The sequence below is a fragment of the Nannospalax galili genome, unplaced genomic scaffold (assembly GCF_000622305.1).
Source record: "Nannospalax galili isolate Female #2095 unplaced genomic scaffold, S.galili_v1.0 scaffold100, whole genome shotgun sequence".
In the NCBI taxonomy this organism is placed as follows: domain Eukaryota; kingdom Metazoa; phylum Chordata; class Mammalia; order Rodentia; family Spalacidae; genus Nannospalax; species Nannospalax galili.
Genome location: NW_008352891.1, coordinates 7064348 through 7085299, shown reverse-complemented (window position 1 = coordinate 7085299; position 20952 = coordinate 7064348). Strand labels below are relative to the sequence as shown.

General features: G+C 35.4%; 1 protein-coding gene across 10 annotated transcripts in view; it reads right to left on the bottom strand.

The window, feature by feature from the left end:
- Window positions 1-20952, bottom strand: part of Kidins220 (kinase D interacting substrate 220) — a 109957-nt gene that overhangs the window by 7951 nt on the left and 81054 nt on the right. For 4 of the 10 annotated variants that reach the window (XM_029554586.1, XM_029554585.1, XM_029554582.1 and 1 more), the window contains exons 22-25: window positions 18817-18995; window positions 16512-16738; window positions 3400-3531; window positions 1359-1457 (exon numbers count right to left, since the gene is read on the bottom strand). In XM_029554586.1, coding sequence (XP_029410446.1) covers window positions 1359-1457; window positions 3400-3531; window positions 16512-16738; window positions 18817-18995 — 637 coding nt within the window. Of the gene's footprint in view, window positions 1-1358; window positions 1458-3399; window positions 3532-6853; window positions 6887-8582; window positions 8619-13419; window positions 13477-14196; window positions 14311-16511; window positions 16739-18816; window positions 18996-20952 lie in introns of all 10 variants that reach the window. The other 6 variants (XM_029554584.1, XM_029554580.1, XM_029554581.1 and 3 more) reach the window with 3 other exon arrangements.

Below are 20952 nucleotides of genomic sequence, written 5' to 3'. Positions count from 1 at the left end.
AATCACATTGTAGACTCTTTAGAAAAGTTTTAGTAATAAAACACTATAAAGTTACTACACTAGGAATAAGAAAACATACTTGCTATTAGGTAATGTCTAATGAACTTGTACCTAATCTTCTTACCTTAAATTTTAATTAGTAATTAATGCTAAAAGAAGTACTAATAGAAATCAACATATACAGTCTATAATCTATCCATTATACTATTTTAGCTTACAACTTTTGAAACTTGAGAACAAAGCAAAATGCAACTGCTACATGTTAAAGAAAACCAGAGCTGGAGCATAAATCAGAAAGAGCATATTTTAGTCAGGAGCTACTGCAATGTAGGAAACAAATCTCAGCATAGAGCCAGTTCAGCAACAAAGATAGCAAGAACAAGTGGGAATTTATAGCCAAGGAAGGGGCTGGGAAAAGGCCAGTGTTCAAGGAGGAATACAGGTAAACCAATTTGACAAGATTCTTGAAGACAAGCCAGGATGATCAGACATCACCTGGGAGTGGATGGATGACAAAGAGTAGTCTGACCAGTATCAAGGGTGATCCCATGTCAAGGTAGAGGGAAGAGGTGTTTCCTTTAAAGTGATTCACCAGGATTCCTACTAATACAGAGCAATGGACAAGAACAGACACTAAAGGTTGAGGCCTGGATGACACAGCCTGTTTGGAGTTGGTCAAGGAGAAAGTTTTTGTCAAATAAAAACATGGAAAACTGGTGAGTGGCCTCTTCTCAAAAAGGCAAAGATTGTTACATGCTGCTATGAATATTCTCCATAACACTGGTCTATATACAGTATAAAATTCAATAAAAAATATTTAATCCAGACAGGGTAGCACAGACCTTTAATCCCAGCACTTGGGAAGCAGAGGCAGGTAGATTTCTGTGAGACTGAGGCCAGCCTGGTCTACATAGAAAGTTCTAGTCCAATGGGGCTATAGAGAGACCCTGTCTCAAAAACAAAAACAAAAACAAAAAAGCCAAAAACACAAAAAACAAAACAAAGCAAAATTTAATATGGCTGGCAAGATGGCTCATGGAATAAAGGCACTTGCCACTAAGCCTGAAGACCTAAATTCCATCCTCAGGAACCACATACGGAAGGAAAGAACTGATTCCGTAAAAAGGTGTTCGCTGATCACCACATGTGTCATGGCACATATCCATGCATGTGTACACACACACACACACACACACACACACACACACACACATTACATGTAAAAACATTTTAAAATTTAATATGGAAAAATAACAATTTAGGCTAGTACATTCTAATTCTGGTTTTAAACAATGTTGCAAATAATTTTAAGTGTTATAATACACTATAAATATCATAGTAATGTTACAAAATCTTACTGTGCTTCTGAAAAGATGCCAGTCTCCAAAATTCATATTCATTTCTTTCTTCAGTTCATCAATATTACACTGAGCCAATACCCGGCCATTTATGTTGGCCTGAATAAAAATAAAAAAAAAGATAAACACAAACTAAACCTAAAATATTCTGAATTGCTAGTTATTGAAAGTCCAATTCTATTTAGTTTTCAAAGTCATTAAAGACTAGTAGGTCTGACCTCAAAGAGGCTTTCATTCCATGTAACAAAATAATAAATGAGCTGAAAATCACCAGCATAAACCACTTTATGTTTTTCTAAGTGTCAAACATTTATGTGAAACAAATCATACTTCAGGATCCAACCAGCCCTCTCAAATATTTCCAAAACTCTGTCCTGGGCAGCAATAAAACCATCAATTTTCCTATTCCAATATGAGAAAATATTAACATTAGCTCAAGCTGCTGGAGAGGACAATAACATCTGTCCTTGTGCATGTGTTGGTTGCCGACAAAAGTCCAATGATGTGTGTCTGACAAGCCAGCTTACCATTTACAATAAAAAGAATGGCCAGCTACTAACTTCCAAGTTTATCAAACTTACAAAATAGTCTTTACTTTTCAGGTCTCTGTAATTCCAGCTGCACTCAAATGAGAAATGGTAGCATAATAATAGGGTGGGTAGCTTCCCGATTTTATGAAAAATAAAGCCTGACTTTATTAACTAGTAAAATCTATGTTGGAAACTAATAAGATGTTCCATTTCTAGGTTAATTCTGAAGGAAAAAGCACACAGAGCCCACCCATGGCAGCAGCCCTGTTCTGAAAACACCAGGGAATTTAAAACACAAGATCCTGCTTGCTGTAACAGACTTCGAAACATCAGGGACAGTGGGTAAAGAGTAATTGGCAGAAAACCACTGTCCTAATGTAGAGTCACTGTACCAGCTGAAGATCTGGCTTTCCTGACTCTAACCAGCTGCCTGGAGGAGAGTGGGATTTGTATGTGGGAAAGGAGGTACTGACTCAGATAGACAAGGATAGGCATGAACCAGCTCCATAAGAAAATGGATATTAGCTGAAATCTTTCTGACTAAAGGTGGGTTAAGATTAATAAAATGATGTGTGTAAATACTCATAATTCTGTGAAGTACATAAACTTCAGAAGTTTGCTATCAATATATACTTTAATAATGGTGACATGAAAGTTTAGATTAGTAGAAAAATCTGTAACTGGACTTGGTTAATGTCACAGTGGCAATGCCTTCCCCGTAATAACTTCCCAGGAACTGCTCAACTCTGGGATGGCTGCTGGAACCATAAGAATACTGGGAGAAATAAACTTCCATGAATGCATCAGGCTTGCAAGCACAATCCTATGTGTTCTTCAAATGTGATGTAATCATAAATCTTACAACACAAAAATGAGAACTTGTGGGTAATGAAGCTGACACTGATAATTATTATTAAATCATATGAACACATATTGAAGGCTGAGTATCCTTACCCTAAATGCCTGAGACCAAAACTACTACTAGTACTCCAGTTTCCCTCATTTTGGAATATTTGCACCGACTTTACTGAGTATCTCCAAAATAAAAATCTGAAAGGCTCTGACATTTGATTTATATTGGTCTCCAAACTCAAAAAGTTTCATATTTTAGAACATTTTCGACTTGGGATTTTCAGATTAAAGATGCTCACTCTGTACACATGAAGATAATACACCACACATGAGTAGGCCTGAGACTATTCTCAGCTCCACACTGAATGAGCTCTTGATCTAAACATGAAATTCCCTAGAGCCCTGTATTTTTCATCAAGGCATTTTATTTTTTTATTTTAGATCATTTTTAAAATGGCACTATAATTCAGCCTTTTTCTTTAACTCACTTACAAAATTAGATAAAAGAGCAATTTTAGGATCCAAAAAAGGAAGAATCTCTCTTCTACTTAAGTGATCCCCCATTGCAGCAGCTTGGTGTGAAGATGCACTGTCTGGAGTCCTGCCTGTTCCTGCACTCTCAGGCCTATCTGCCGATGAAATGCAAATACACAGATCACCTTTTTTATTGTTGCACAGTACTGAGGCAGCATGCTCTGGTCCAGCCCTTCTATGTGTCTCAGTTTCTCACACACGGCATCCACAGTCATTGAATTCAGCGACAGCACCATTCCTGTGGCAGGGCCTGATCCCTAGGGAAGTCAAGGGAAAGTACATATATGAATAGTATTTAATACAAGGTAGATAAGGCCATGTGACAGAAAAATTTATCAAGTTACACTGCTGAAATAAGCCCAGCTAATATACATAGTGTAAGAAAATACCCTTGAAGATAGATTTACGTATTGTGATATGTAACAAGTAACTCATATCACAGCAGAGACAGCTTCTAAGATGGCCATCTCATGGACCAGGCCTAGACCAAGTTATAGCTTAACCTCAAGAAACAAGGGTACTGCCCTCAATAAGAAACAGTTCAAGAGAAAAAAGAAAAAGAGGAAACATTACAGATACCTATACTACAGAATAAAAAAGACAAGACTAAGAATAATTTTAAAATGCCTATATTAAGCAATTAAGCAGCTTTTTAAACATTTCTACAAACTACCTTGGTAGTCTGTAACAGATGAAGTTTTCAGAATTTAACTATCCAAGAGATCTAAAATTTCTTCTTAACTCTGTACAGGAGTCACATAATCTAATCTATAAAAATTTGTTCTTATTTAAAAAGAAAAGTCAAAATAATAAATAAACCTATCACTTATTCAGAACATTTTCCAAAGTAGTGGCATACTGAAGAGGGATTTGCCTGTTGTCAGCTATGTGTACTTCTTGTCAATTACACAAGGGCACATGCAGATCTGGAGAGGGCAGTTTAAGACTTCCTAGGCACTGAATGAACAGCTAGGCAATGGTGGGTTTGGATCAAAGTCTAACTGATCAGGTTTTATATAAATTTCCTATTTTCTTTGCTCCAACTATTTTGGAAAAGGTTATGGAAGCTATAACCACAATAAAGAGAAATCACTGATCTCTAGGAGAAAGATAATTATGTACCAATCTCTCCTGTTTGCCCTTCAACATAATCATTAAATGACAAATAAGATTTATCATGTCCTCAAATATATGTAAATTTACCATGTACTTTATACAGCTATCAGGAACCATAGTTTAAGATGCCTGTTAGACAGGCATCTTTTAAGATGCCTGTCAGACACTTGTCAAACCTTATTTGTAATATAAAAACAGAATATTCTTACTAACCTATAAATACATGTATATATGGCATATATACATCAGATGCAGATATTTCATATAAGTTTAAATATAGCTAGGATTGAGACCATGTTAAGTAGACAGGAGGAGTAGCAATTTTATGAGTCAGGAGTCTACTAAGTTTACAAGTATGATACAGGCCCATAAACATTTAGAAATTAATGACCTGGAATATATTTACCAAATACAATTACTTATATTTTGTTTTTTTAAACATAAAATGTGCCATAACTCATATGATGCAGGGTTGAATTGCTTTTAAAATATGAACAACAGAAACTAGCCTTTCCATAATTTAGTTTTCATATCTCTATGCACTGTTCCAGTTTCTGCCTGGATAAGTACAGCCAGCATTCCAAATATTCATTATCCATGATTTACTGCAGGAAAGCTTTATGTGAATTTTTAATACCATGCTTGTTTCATTCTGTTTTTTAAAAAGTAGTTTCACTAGGGTATAATTAGCATGTTATGGGATTCCCACATTGAAAGTATACAATGCAATGACTTTATTTACATAGTTGTGAACTATCATCTCCTGAAGAAATCCCTTCCCATTATCAGTCACTCCCCATCCCTGCAACCCTACCTCTAGTCCCTAGCAACCAATCAACTAGTTTCTGTCTCTGAGGCTTTGGGATAACTGTTCTAGACACTTCACCCAACCAAATCATACAGTGTGTATGCATCTTTATCACTCCTTCACTTAGCATGACGCCTTAAGGCTCATTCATATGGTGTCATTCTTCACTTCTTTTTACTACTGGATAATACTAATCTTTTCAATGTTATTTAATTCTTTCAAATGGTTTTATTTTTTAATCTATCTCCTTACTCTGAATATATTTATATTGGCTTTCTTTTTCAAAAATCACAAAAGAATAGTTTGATGAACAAAATAAGTAATAATCATGCTAGATTATAGATTGTAGATTAAAATCCATGATTTCATACTGATACAACTAAATACTTGAGTAAGTAAATGAATTAGGAAGAAGAGGCCGCTTCTCCTTATAGCATTCCAATTAATAAATGTGGCAGAGAGAAACAGAAAATTTCCATTAGGCAAATACCACTTTGCGGTGCTTGTACTCAAAATCCATTGATGGCTGCTAAAATTAATGGGCAAAAGCCTAAACAAGAACAAAACGTGTGCATAGCTTCAAATATCTCCCCAAGACTTATTAGTTAGGAAAAGAAAAACAAAACCACAGAGCCAGATGAATGACATCTGGTTGTGACTTCAACCACATGATCAAGATTACTGTCTGACTCTTGATTATTTGTAAGTTTGTCTTTATCAAGTGATAAATTATCAATTAATTTTAAAACAATATATGTTGCATATATAAATGAAGGAGAAATGTTAACTACCTTCCAAGTATTTTCTAAATAATCATATACAGTGAAATCACTTTGAAACCAAATGGATCTTATAAATAATGAATTTTTGGATAGAAATTTCATAGAAGTAAAAGGAGTATAAAAATGGTAAGGAAACTAAAGATATATGCAATAAATTATGTAGCTACGTTCTTCTTCTTCTTTTTTTTTTTTGTCTTTTTGAGACAGGGTCTTCCTGTAGCCCCAAGTTGTCCTGGAACTTACTATTAGACCAGACTGGCCTTGAACTCACAGAGATCTGCCTGCCTCTGCCTCCCGAGTGCTGGGATTAAAGGCGTGCACCACCATGTCCGGTGTAGTTACATTCTTAATAGAAACTATATCATTTTGAGACTACCTAGAGAAGTTCACTATTTACAATGCATTCTTACTTGAAATTTACCTGTGTAAGTCCAGAACACATCATTCAGCATTCTGATTTCATAAATCGATATTTAAAGGATTTTTTTTTCTAATTTGAAAAACTGAATGCAGCACATGTTAGTTTCTTTAAACTATTAAATATAAACTTCAAAATGCACATAACTCAGAATTTTTCCAGGTAAAAGAAAAGCTATCAAAACACTGAAATAACCTGAGGTAATTGTTTTTGCTTAATACTGTCAGTAGATTAACTACAGTATACTGTGGAATATTATATCTTTAGTAAATTTATTAAATAAGCTTAAAACTGATTAGTCAGCAATGAGTGCCATGCAAAGGCTGAAAGCAGCTATTAAAATAAAACCAATGCACCGAAAAGAGCATAGATGTGTAAACAGCCCAGCATGAAGTAGCCAATGATTATGTAATAGCCTAGTAAGGAAAGTGAGATTTTTGCCAGAGTTTCTGTACCTGTCTCTGTTTGTTAAACCCAGAGTCACCCGGCTTTAAGGAAAGAATAAAACAGAGTGAAGGCCATGAGTGTGAAATAAAACATCAAATACACGCATCATGTACACAGACAGCATCCTTGCCATGCCTCTCATTTCCCCTTAACTTTGAACAGATCCTGGGTGACAAGAGCACAGAGCAAGGAATATAATGCATAGAATAGTTTGATTTCATTAATATACACTTGTAAATTTTAAATTTTCACTCTAAAAATTCACTTTTTTCTATTAAAAGAATAATATAAAAGAATAAATCATATATCATACATTCAACAAGAAAACCAGGCAAATCAAATTTTCTGCAAAAAGTCAACATGCCTCCTCTAAGTAATTATATGATCACCCCATAAAATAAGGTCTCTAGCCACAATGTAGTTAGCATTCAGAAATACACTGTTAAATTAAAGTTGTTTCATTGGCTATGTCAATTCTAACAGATATCTCAAATGCCTATTCAAAAGACAGTTTTTCAGATTTACAGCCCAACAAATCAAAAATGTAAAAGAGGGGGAGCCCCCCAAACATATTATGCTTAGCATACTATTTTAGTTATATAGGAGTTAAATTTTTTAAAATTTATTTTTATTTAATGTTTATGAGTGCATGTGTGTATATAAGTGCACCACCTGTATGTAAACAGGCTGAGATCAGAAAAAGGGTGTCAGATCCCCTGAAACTGGAGTTATAGGTGGTTGTGAGCCACCATGTGAGTGCTGGGAACTAAATTAAGGTCCTCTGAAAGAGCAGCTAGTGCTCTTAACTGCTGAGCCATCTCTCCAGACCTACCACGTAGAATTTTTAAAGCTCTATTTCAAAGCAAACAACTACTGCTGTTAATTATTTTTCTGTACTTAAAAATTGGTGGCAAATATTTTTAAATGCTTAAAATAGTCTACAGATGGTTGACAAATTGTAACAAAGTTAACTGACCACACTGTTTTGGTAAACAAGGGAAGGGCTTTGCTAGCCTCACCTTACATGACTTTCTTTTAACATGGTCAGTGTCTGAAGTCCACATGGGAACCTCATTTTCTACTTATACTATCAAGTTTACCATAATCAAGCTTTAGAAAGTGATTATATACACCATGGAAACTTGTAAAGATATCAAGAGAGTACTAGGGCGAAGATACTCAAACACAGGAAAGGCTATTGCTAATTAGTTGAAAATACAATTTACTCTTTCTTTTTCTTTGGTTGTTATAATCACTATGTAACTTAGTCTCCAAACTGCTTGAGAAATAATTCCATCAAAGCTGATGAATAAGGCTTAACATTACAGTTACAGGACAGTCTTTTAAAAGACAGCAAATAGTATTGAACTGCAAAGAACATGGTTTTGTCTACTTTTTAACTTAACTATACCTAGAATTTCAATATTTCTACAGATTAATCTATGAAAATATCCTACGCAATTTACTTGAAATTCAGGAAAAAATATTCTTGATTGAATCTGGCATAAAGACTTTCATGTAGGAAGTAAATACATTTTGTTTGTATTTCAATAAAAGGGGGTAAAAACCCTTATACTTTCCCAAATTCAGAAAGAATAATGAAAATCCACTTCTAAAACACTGCAAAAAGGGTGAGCAATGTTCAAGCTGGTTGAAGCTACTGCAGGAAGTGTCTGAGAGGTGATGGGGATACTTGTCCCAATTCTAAATGAGACCCAAAATGTCCCAATTCCTTACCCATGGCATCTGCAACTTTCTTGTCAAATTCTTCTCCTGAACAATGAAGAGACAGCTTGGTTTGGACATGTACTTGTTTGAGAATAGTTTGTAAATTCTAAACCAGTGGTGGAAATAAAAAGTAAGTTTTTCATGTTTTACTTGATAACTTCATGAATTGGGTCCTGTTTAGTTAAAAACTCTGACCTTTAGTGAACCAATAGCTTTCTCCAATCTTTAAATGTAATGTTAAGCACACACTGGATATCATGAAATTATTTTAATGCTGCCTCTACAATTATGAAATTCCTTACAATTAAACTTGAAGCTAATTACTGACATGTCTTTTCAATAATGTATAAGCAATCTAAAGATATCTCCATGCATTGAGAAGGTCAAGAAAGAATGACTTGCAAGTACTGGTAATCCCCTTGGTGGCCTTCAAATCCATAAGCTCTGTGTGGGCAGGGCTTCTTATCATTCTATCCCACTAGATAGAACCATCACATACTCAATAAATGTGTCAGGCCAATGAATGATTGATCACAGTGTCAGCAGTATACACTGCTAATAAATCAGTCAAGGATGACAAAAAAAAATGAAGAAATGGCTGTGTTATTCTTTCCTTTGGGGGAAAAATGTTTGCAAATAAAATGCAGTTACCCCAAGGAGCCACAAACTTGAAGTCACCCTTCAGAGCGGGTCTTGGAGATGCCATAACAGAAAGTCAATGAGGGAACCTGGACCAAGCTTTCTATAATGAGCCCTTTCTTTTATAAGGGTCACAGAAGGATCTCAATGCCACTACAGTTGACTCTTAAGCAATGTGGAGCTTAAGAGTACCAATTCCCTGCACAGTCAAAAATCCACATACAACTTTGGGTTCCTAAAAAAAAAAAAACCCTGTTGGTAGCCTGCTTTTAAACAGAAACTTTGCTGATAAGAGTTGATAAACCCATATTTTGCATGCCATCTGTATTACAGCAAAAAACACATGAGAACCTGGGAACCCTAAAAGGTTTTTTCCTTCACCTTTGTATAATATTTCCTGGAGAGACAATCTGCTCACACTGAGCTGAGGTGCTTCCCATGGCATTATAAACTGAGCTCCTGTGACAGCAGGAGAAGCCAGAGATTATCACAGCAGGGCAGTGGGTGCTACACCTGACCCTGTGCAGAGCAGCCGACATTGCATTCTGATACTTGCTTACGTTTCTCTCACTATGAATGTGCCACATCTTTGTGTGCATAAGCTTGAATAAATCTTGATTATCTATAATAGATTTGTATGTATTTTATGGTAAAATACTTTTATTATACATTTTATTCATTATGACAAATCCAACTTTTCCTTAATTTTTCAGTATTTCTAGACTATGTAGTAAGTCTTTCTTTTAAAAAATCATATAAATCTCTCTCCTCAAAGCAACTCACATCTCAGTGGAGCTAAGCAGTTCAAACCAGTGTGGGGGTCAACTGATATGTTGGTGAGAACTAGCCTGAAGGAACGTTAAAGGGACCAAGTAAAATCTTGTTGAAAAGCTTTCAAAATTTAAAGCATAGTCATGTATTACATAAGACTGTAGCCAACATGAAACTGTATATAAATGGTGGTCCAGTAATGTTCCATCTAGTGATATCAATACTTGCCTAAGTTTGTGTGAGTACACTCTATGATATTCACACTGTGACAAAATTGCCCAAAGTGTAATTCTTAGATAATATTCCTGTTGTTAAGTGATGCATCACTATATTCAAAGCATTAAAATAACCTAGAAATTCTTCTAAACTCTAAAACTATGAGCCAAATTATGCTTTTTAAGCCTAAGAAACATCAAGAAATAAAACACCTGAGTTCATCTAAACTGGAGATTTGTGTACTGCTTCGCACTACTAGATAACAGTTACCTAACCTGAAGCACTTTTAGTTCTGAGTCTTTAAGATTCTGTGGCTTTGAGGTATCTTAATAAATAATAATATACTTAAATGGGCTAGACTTATTATTACTTAAATCAGACCGAAGAAGTAGGTCTGCTTTTCCAGGACTATAAAGCATAGAATCAGAGAGGTAAAGTAGCTTGTGGAAGGCTAGAAGCTCATCACCAGGATCTATTTAACTTCATGCTCAGTGGAAATGGGTAGATAGCACTGGGCTGGGGAACAGGTGCATTCTGGCTCTTCATTACCATGCCACTCTGTCCTCAGGCAAGCCTCACACAGTTCTGTACCACAGAAGCTGGACTAGGCCCCAAGATACTAGCTATGCCTGGGGGAGCCGCAGGAGAAAAGGTAAGTCTAAGGTAGACCAGGGGAGATGGTCTGCTCCCTCTGCGTCTATGAATTGTGGTGCAGATTAAAGCTACGATTATGAGACAGACTGCTCTGCCTAAATGTGGACACACTGGCCTTTTCCAGCTCTAATATTTTTGGAGCACATCTTGGGTCTAATATTATTTTCATTTTCATAATAGCTAGCATAAAATTACAGGGAAAAAACTAGCACAGAGGTTTGTATTTCAAGCCTCACATTGTGAAACACCTGAATGTATAAGTTATCTGCTAAACTCCTGGCTAAACTCCTTTGCTTTTCAAAGGTTTATTAGAAATTCCGTGCTGTAAAAAACAAATGAGTTCACCTATATTAAAAGACCATAGTTGGTTGACTTTTTTTTTTAACCTGGCTTTTCCCCCAACACTAGTCCATGTGTAATGGCATGATAATCTGTTCTAAATGGTTTGTGTAGCTCCTGACTTACATGCAAGCAGCTGTTCCCATCAAGAGTATATTCAGGGGACTGCTGGTTGGGCAGACATGGAATCACTTACCAGCCCTGTTGTCTAGGCAGGACTAGGGAACCCCAGGAACACACAGGGCTAAGTACGGTAAGTACCGCTGGTCCATCTAACACCCAACAGCATTACTGTGCTCAGGGTCTTCACATTTCTACCACTGCTTCCAATTTGGCTTTCAACTACATCCTACTTATTTTTGCTAGTCTTCTACAAAACACATTTTACATGCCATTGTCATTGTTAATTTCTTAAAAACAAAATAAGCTTGGTAAGCATCTATTATTCACTACATCAACTATAAAACTATCTTTTAGTACTGAAAGGACAACAGTATGGTTATTTTACTCATAAGGGCACTACTCTAGGTGAAGTACTTTTATGCTTTGTTATTAGGCTTCGAAACATGTCTCAGGAACTGCATTATTCCCTTCTCCCCCCAAAAAAAACTTATTTCAAATAATGTCTAATGCTTTCCCTTGCCTGGGCTGAGAAAAAAAATCAGATTCCTTTTAATCAGAAGTGCTTGCCTGCATTTCTGCACAAGGGAATGGCTGCTGTTTCAGCATTTCCATGTCACTAAGGTCATCAAATCCTTCACGGTATCTGATTTTCATCAAAAATTTGCTGAGGAATTCTAGCTCATGTAACTGCATTACATGCATGAATCTCTGTATTAAAAGCTCTCTGACTAAATTAAGGTGAATCTTGCATATAGTGGTAATGATCTATGGGTTAAAGATTCCCTAAGCACTCAAACAGAACTACTGTGGTTTACCATGTCTGTCATTTGTGGATAACTGAAGTTACAAACATTTCAGCTAACATGTTAATAACTGAAGAATTAACCTCTTGATGAAAGCAACAAAACTGTTCCCTTTTCTCTCTTAATAAGATTAACTCAAAGGAAATTAAAGTTAAAAAAATCTATTACCTATTCAAATGCATGTTTTAAAGTAAAAATTATTAATAAACTTAGGATGCAATATTTTACCCATTAACTCTTAATTACTTGCCACATTTTAGCATAGTTTTAGGTTAAAGAGGTCATATTTACTTGAGATAAAAATATTCTGTTTATAAAACAGAAGCTAAAAATACATAGTTCTTTAATTGCACATTGATTGACTAAATTAAGATTTGTAAGGCTTATCACAAGCATTTCTTATTAAGTATAAGGTCTTGAATAATTATTAGAGTGATTTTTTCTAAAGTTTGTTTCTGTTCATTTATTTTTTTAAAGGAAGCTACCTTAATGTGCTTAGGGAAAAGGGCTTAAACAATTTCCTTTACATACTGAACTAGCTCTAGGTTTGCCTAGAAATCTTATTTTAATGAATAAGTAATGATAATACTGCATGAAGACTTATATGCAGACTCCACTAACTGGAGACACCCAGGTTAAGGGAGTCACTAGAGATGCTAACTGTCTTTCTGTATGTCAAAGGTGTTTTAGAATACTTACTTTCCAAAAGTATTCTACGTGTATAATACCAACTATAGGCTTTATTAAAAAACAAAACAAAACAACAACAACAAAAAAAAACAGTCAAAGGAGCCAGGCATGGTGGCACACGCCTTTAATCCCAGCACTTGGGAGGCAGAGGCAGGTGGATCTTTGTGAGCTCAAGGCCAGCCTGGTCTACATAGTGAGCTCCAGGACAGCTGGGGCTACAGGGAGACCCTGTCTCAAAAAAACAAAACAAAGCAAAACAAAACAAAACAAAAAAACAGTCAAAGATAAAAACAAGGCTCAGCATTAAGGAAAAAAACATCAACTGAATACTCATGATGGCTCCTGGAAACAGCTCTTCATTACTAGAGAATACAGAACCCTTTCCCATGTCACTGAAAAAGGGGAAAATGCAAGAAAAAACATGGCAAAATTAAATATTAGCTTTGGAATTAATTCATGAGCTTTAATTATTAGTATTCAGCTATTCTATGCTGGCTGCCCATCACACCACAAGTGCAGTTAGTAAACTGTTGCCATCCTGTTAAGATAGTCATGGCTGCTACAGAAGCGATGAGACACCAGTGTTCCACACCACAGGACTACTCCATTACCCTTGAGGAGTCTGTGGGTGAAGGAAGCCCCTCAGCAGCATCCTCCTTGATAACTTCCTACCAACATAAAACAGAAAGTGGGTAAACAGGGCAGATGAGCCATACAGGAAGATGAATGAACAGGATGTCAAAGTAACACAGATAACACCACAACACCTAAGTGACTGGAATTTCCCTTCCCACCACTTTAAAATTTAATTAAAATTATATTAACATGGAATGTGTTTTTAATAGTTACTTAACAAAGTTTATCATAAGGAACCCCTAATATATTTGGCACAGATGTGTTTTGTTTTGGAGTAATTATATTCAATAGTATATTTAAACAAGTTTCTCTTGTTCTATTTAATTCCTACCACTAGACTAGAATGCTGTTCTTTAACTACATTCCCTCTTTTACACCATAGTGCTAATATATATACACATAGAGAGATTCCATATATATGCATATATATATGTGTGTCCTTTAAAAAGATATTAGAAATTAGCAGATAGAAAGGCCTAGTTTTTAAGGTTTTGGTAGCAAACACTTTGTTATAAGCCAGAAATCTCTGGTCCTAAAAACCCAATATTTAATCACAGAGATGGCTAGTCACTTTTCTCTCATAGATATTTATCAGAAATGAAAGCATACACATTTTATGTTAGTAACAGTTTGTTTCTTAAAACTATTTATAAAAGTAAGTTGTGCTGTTCTACTCCAGAAAGGGAAAGCACCCAGTTTTAATGCTACCCATGTTTTATGAGATTGTTTTAGTTACCCTTTTATATACTTACTAGGTCATTGTTCTGATCTCTGGGCAAACTCGTTTTTACTGATGAACGTGAGATGAGATGGTGGGAACCGCCAGGGTAATACCTTGGCGTGTAAAGGTATGGGGCAAAGAATGGCTATGGAAAAACATGTAACAAAAAAGGGCATGAACAATTACAGAAATCAAAGTGTAATGAGAATTATCAAGTGAAACTAACCAATCAAACACAACTTCAAAAATTTTAAAGTGACAAAAGCCTCCTTCATATTCTGTAAGATATAAACCCAGAGTTAAGACAATGACTGACATTTTTATCTTGTTTCATTTAATATAAGCTTTAAAAAAAGAAACCAGCTGAAGTTTCATACCTTATGATATGACAAATACTTCATCTTTATATTTAACATGTTAACAGTTTTGCTGCATCTGATTTATACATATTAGCCTACAATTTCTTCTTAAAAAACAGACTAGAATATTATTGGAATGTCATGCCTTACCAAAAAAAAACCAACAAAAAACAACAACAAAAAAACCACCACCACCGCCACCAAAAAACAAACAAACAAACAAAAAAACAGAAAGAAAAAAAAATTAAACCTAAGACCAACAAATGCCCACGTCATTTTAGTTCTGTAGTTTACCTATCTCATAACAAACTAGAATGTGCTCTACATGCTAAAAAAGAAGCTGTATTTTTTTTTAAATAAGATGGAGGACTGGGCATCATGGCACATGTGTTTAATCCCAGCATTCAGGAGGCAGAGGCAGGCAGATCTCTGTGAGACAGAGGCCAGTCTGGTCTACATAGCAAGTTCCAGGCCAGCTGGGGCTATAGGGAGATGCTGTCCCCCAAAACCATTAAAAAAAAAAACAAATGAATAATAAATAAAAATATGGAGAACCCACTATTTACATAAGACATAACTTTTGCATTTACTTATAACCAACTTCACCTATCAGGTTATGTGCTGAAAGTAAAGATCAGAATCCATGAGTTTGACTGCACTGGGGCAGCAACTTCTCTCATCTTCTTTACTCTTGACAGTTTAAGAGAATTATTCTGCCTTTTAACTATATGACTAAAAACCTCAAATACAAACAAAAAAATCGCTACACCTAAAAACAAGAGAAAATTAAAATGTTTTAAAAATAACAAAATACTTTAAAAGCATTATTGTATTATTGTTGCTCTTAAACGAACACACGATTCAACCTAGTGGTTTCATAATTTTTTTCATATAAACTTATTTTCAAAACTTTAATTGGTATTGATTGAGCCATTTTATGCAAAATTTGCAGCAGATTTTAAGACAGGTGAATAAAAATTTGTATTCCACACCACCTACAACATATTTAATTTTATACAGAATGAATACATCATTATTGCTATTGATTCCTCCTTTGTTGCCTTGCCTACACAGGAAAATGGAATCACATTTCTATAACTCTATGAACAGTAAACTTAATTACCAACATGGACATTTTCAAAAACTGAAAATTTAATTTAAATTCTACAATTCCTTCTTTGCCACATTTATTTCAAAACTCCCCTATCTTCCCAGCTCATATGAAATAGTTATATTCTAATGAATATTAGGCTCTATATTATCTTGAATTACACTAAAAAGGGAGGAAAGACAAATTAAAACTTGTAGTGGATTTTAGAGTACCATTCCATAAAGCATACTATGGCTCACGATCCATTTTCCTATAGGAAATCATTAGTAATTAAGGTCATTAAAGTGACAACAGACACCTTTGATCAACTGATCTTTTAGTTGTGAAATTATGCCTTAAGCAAACAATTACACATGACTAAAGGTAACTTGAAATAAAATTCTAAAAATGGGCTCTGGTGGTATTCACTGGCAATAACATCTGAGACTTCCAATCAGTACGTTCCCATTATTTTTTCACATTTAAAAGATATGTCATATGTATAAATATTATGAACTACTATAGGGATTTATCATTGTAAATACCAATATAAATTGTTACATAAACCATACCAAAGTAACATTTTTTTATAAACAAACAAAAGCAAAATAGACTTTTTATAGCCTTGGGCAATCACCATGAACTTGTGGAGCTCACTTTCTTATCAAGAAAATAAATAAAAGCTATAAGTATCTAATCCTCAGACACTTTAAAACTCCAGAACATGCTAAAATTTAAGATTTGATTTTTTAAAAATCATATGCTTTTACATTTAAAACTTACACTTTTCTATTTTAAAGCCCAATTACAGTTCCAAAATAATAATAGCATCCTCAAGCAGAAAAATTCTGACATTTTCCTAGAAGAAATTCTTTAAAGCAAAGATGCCTCCCTTACCCTGTTGTAGAAGGGATGCTGAGGGCCAGTCATGCCACTGTAATAGCTGCTGTGGGGCTGTGGTGACACAACCCCACCTGGGAATGGCCCGTTGAAGGATGTTGAGGAGGAGCAGATGGATGCAGGCTGACTGTATCCAGAGGGTGGCCGAGGAGGAGCTTCATGCAGAGGGAGTGGAGGATACGCAAGGCCTCCTATATTGATCTGCTCTCTTGCAGCACGAACATCTGAAAGATTTCATCATACCCCAAGAGACAAAAGAAAACAGGACACTAGTGATTAATCTAACCACCAGCTACTACAGAAACATAATTTATCACTTTTGCCAGGGATTCCAACTGGATTTAAGGAGTTGACAGGAAATTTTGAATAATCCATAGAACTTTAAGTGAAAAAAAAAGCCCAATTATTTTGCATAATTTTTTTTCAGTATTTGAAAAGTTACCAACATTTAGATTCTTCTCTTCAGTTACCAAAACAATCTATTTCTCTCTGACTCTTTACAGCTTTATTTGTGATATGCTAACAAAGAGCTCAAATCTGTCTAATCTTTAAAATAATTTTTTGACTTTTTTTTAATGTACATTAGTGTTTTGCCTGCATGTATGTAACCACATCACATGAGTACAAACCCATGGAGGCTAGAAGAGGGTGTCAGATCTCCTGGAACTGGAGTTACTGATGGTTGCTAGCCACCATAGGGGGTGCTGGGAATCAAACCTGGGACTTCTCCAAGAACAGACTCTTAACTGCTGAGCCATCTCTCCAGCCCTAAATCCATCTAGTCTTAATATACACAATGTGAGCTAAATTGTAGGTTTGAAAACTGAGATACACTGCTCTCTCAGCAACAGATTCCACAGGCACAAAAGCATCAGGCTTAGAATAAGTGCCTACAAAAAGAAATCAGGAATATTTTGGGTGTTTTAATCATCACATAATAATTGTACATATTTATGATAAAATATACTTTTTTGACAGGAGTAAACATTGTGCAATAATCAAATCAGGGAAATTAACATACTCATCACATCAAACACGCATCACTTTTCTATGATAAGATCATTTGAAATCTCCTCTTCTAGATTTTGAAACATTATTATAAACTGTAGTTACCCTACTGTGTAATAAAAGTCAGAAATTATTCCTCCTAATGAACTGTATCTTTGTACCCACTGACTAACCTCTTCTCATCATCCTCCATCCTCCCTACTTTCCCAGGCTCTAGTAAGTCCTGTTCCATTCCCTATTTCTACAAGAAAACTTTTCCAGATTCCACATATGGGTGAGATCATATAGGACATGTTTTCTGAGCCTTATTTTACTTTATAGGACTGGTTTAAGGAGATTACTTAGTAGTTTCTGGAAAACTCAATTATGGGTTGATGAAATTCACATGAAATCCTAGTTCTTCAACTAAGCTTCAGTCTGTGTGCTTCTGAACAAAGGTGGCTGAAGATCTTCTTTTATTCTAAAACCTTAATACGAAGAGAACATGGTATTGTAAGCCTATAGTCCCACACTCAGAAGGCTGTAAGACAGAAGGATAAAAAGTTTAAGGCCAACCTGGGCAATTTAGTGAGACCTGGTCTCAAAATAAAAGTGAAAAGGGGGCTAAGGATATATTCAGTGGTAGAGTGCTTGCCTACTATGCACAAGACCCTAGATTTGATTCTTACTATCACCATGAAATAAATAAACCCTGAATATCAGTATCCACAAGTCCCATTTTACAAATTAGGTTAAAAGCTTAAAAGTAACATAGTCTCTTTTGTCCTCCTCTAGACTAAGACCCCTCTTTAAGAGCAGAAGACTGACAACAGAAATATTACAATGTTTGGCCTCTGAAAGTCATGGCTATTTGTTAAAATAACCTGAGTTCAAAGTTCCAAGGAAAGAATTTGGTGAGGCAAGGAAGACAATACAGCAGAGTACAGCAAATAACATTTTCTTAACACTCCCAAATGGACGGCAATGCTACTGGTCCTCAAGTTCATTAATTTCTCTATGGAGTACATGGCTCCAATGTCTTGATTTCTTGAAAAGTAGAGGGAAAGCTTGCAAAGCTAAGATACAAATGGGAAATTCTGCCAGGCATGGTGGCATATGCCCATAATCTCAGCACTTTAGAGGCTGAGGCAGGAAGATTGCAATGAATCTGAGGCCAGCCTGGGCTATGACGCATGTATCAGGCCAGCTAGGGCTACACAGTGAGAACCTGTCTCAAAAATAAAATAGAAAGAAAAAAAAACATGAAAAATTTTGAGGACTTTGAAGAAAAATTAAATGTACCACTAATACCCACCTGCAATAATCTCTCGTAGCTTGGGATCTAGGTTTACAGTGCATGGCAAAAAAGTCTTTACATCTCGAGCCATAAGAACTGGAGTCCTTGAAGACAAAAACACTTCAAAATTTCTTATATCTCCATCAATTTCAAGCAGTGGCTCAACATCTTTTGTTGTAGGAATATTCTTTGATATTCTTCAAAAAAACAAAAAAGAAATGAAAAGTCCATTAATGTTGCTATCAGAAAGTCAAATTCTGCATTCTTAAACCTGTTGCTTTATATAAACAAGGAACACATTACACATCTTGCTTTATTTAAAAACTATTTTTTTAAGACAAGAAACCAAAAAGAGAAAAAACAATACTATAGTTACAAAAAAACTAAGGCAGAAATGAAGGTTATCAGAACTATACTGCCCGTAGCCACAGGCAGGAGAAGATGGTCAGAGCTGCACTGCCTTTAGCCATGGTCAGGACATGGACCAGGGATACAGAAGAAGGCAAATAACATGGTACAGCATGCATGTCACGTCTCAGCACTTCCCTCTCAGTGATGAAAAAAATAGGCTATAACTGCAGATTATTGGGGTGTGTGGGGGGGAGCCTTGGGAAGATTATTACACAACTAGCACAGAGGCCAAACTGAAATGTATGATTTTTAAATTCAAAACCAGAGACCTTTCCTTTGGAAAAAAAAAAAAAAAACCCTTTTAAATAAAATATAAAAACCAGAAAAAGTGTTAGCCCAGGTTTTTTTCTCTGTAAAGTTATTTTCTATATAAAAGTAATACATGATTACTTTATAAACACAGATATGATAAAAATACAAATAAGTCATAGAACCATATGAGCAGGTTCCCAGGAGCTTGTAGGACTCTGTTTCCATACTATCATGCATAGGTGTCAGCATGTATAGTCCCATGCAAATTCAGGCAGATAATAAATAACCCAACATGGACTGGGATAATGAACAGCAGACCCCAATGTTATCTAAAGGAATGTTGGCAACTGATTGCTGCTAGAAGAAGAAGAGCTGATCAAGAGTCCTAAAACAAGGGACTCTAGATAGGCTGACTAGACTCAGCAGATGAACTTGCACCAGGGAACAGCTGGGGGTACTGACAACACAGTGGGCAGTAACAGGGATAACAGAGTATATGGCTCCAGTAAGGGGAGAGGGGCTATGGGAGGGTGCCAGAGGGGATGAGGGTATAAAGATGATTAAGATTGTTTGAGATGTTCTATATGAAATACAAAAAAAATTTTTAAATACAAGTAGCATAAAATAAGACTTTTACCAATCAATTACAGAACTGCTAATATAATGTATCACTCTTATTTTATGTAATTTCTTACATAGTTGAGTTCAAACAAGAAGTAAACAATTTTGTATCAAGCAGAGATTCTTGAATGCAAAAATAAGTAATGTTCATTCATTTAAAAATTTATTAGACACTACGATGCCAATATGAAATTATTTCTTTATAGATCAAGACGGTCCAATGCTGACAATTCTGCATGCTTTACCCTACTAAATGCCAGGCAATGCACTGATTGAGTTGCATGTGAGACTGCATCACACAGATAAAGGAATGAAAGCTATAAAGGAAGTTTTAAAAAATGAGGTGAATGAGAAAACTGGAAGTCACCCAAATGCCCACTAATTGATCAATGGAGGTAGACCCACACAATAGAATACAACTTAGCAATAAAAAGGGATAACTATAGATACACTGGACAACATGGATAAATCTCTAGTAAATTAGGTTACGTAAAAGAATCCAGCCACACTTGATCTTAGCCAAAAGGCCAAGAAGCGACAAGGCTATCCACTATCCCCACTTCTCTTTAACATAGTAGTTGAAACTCTAGTAAGAGCAATAAGACAAGAGAAGAAAATTAAAGGAGTAATAATTGGAAAAGAAGAGATCAAATTACCCTTTTGCAGATGATATTATATTATATCTGGGAGCTGACAAAGAGCCACGTCTCTCAGACTCCAAATGATATGGCAGTTAGATAATCATCTGTGAGACTAATTTTTTAAATAGTAAAATTGCCTTTCTACCAATAACAAGCAATCAGAAAAAGAGCACATGGAAACATTCCCCTTCACAGTAGCTGCAAAAAAAAATAAAATATCTCGGAATAA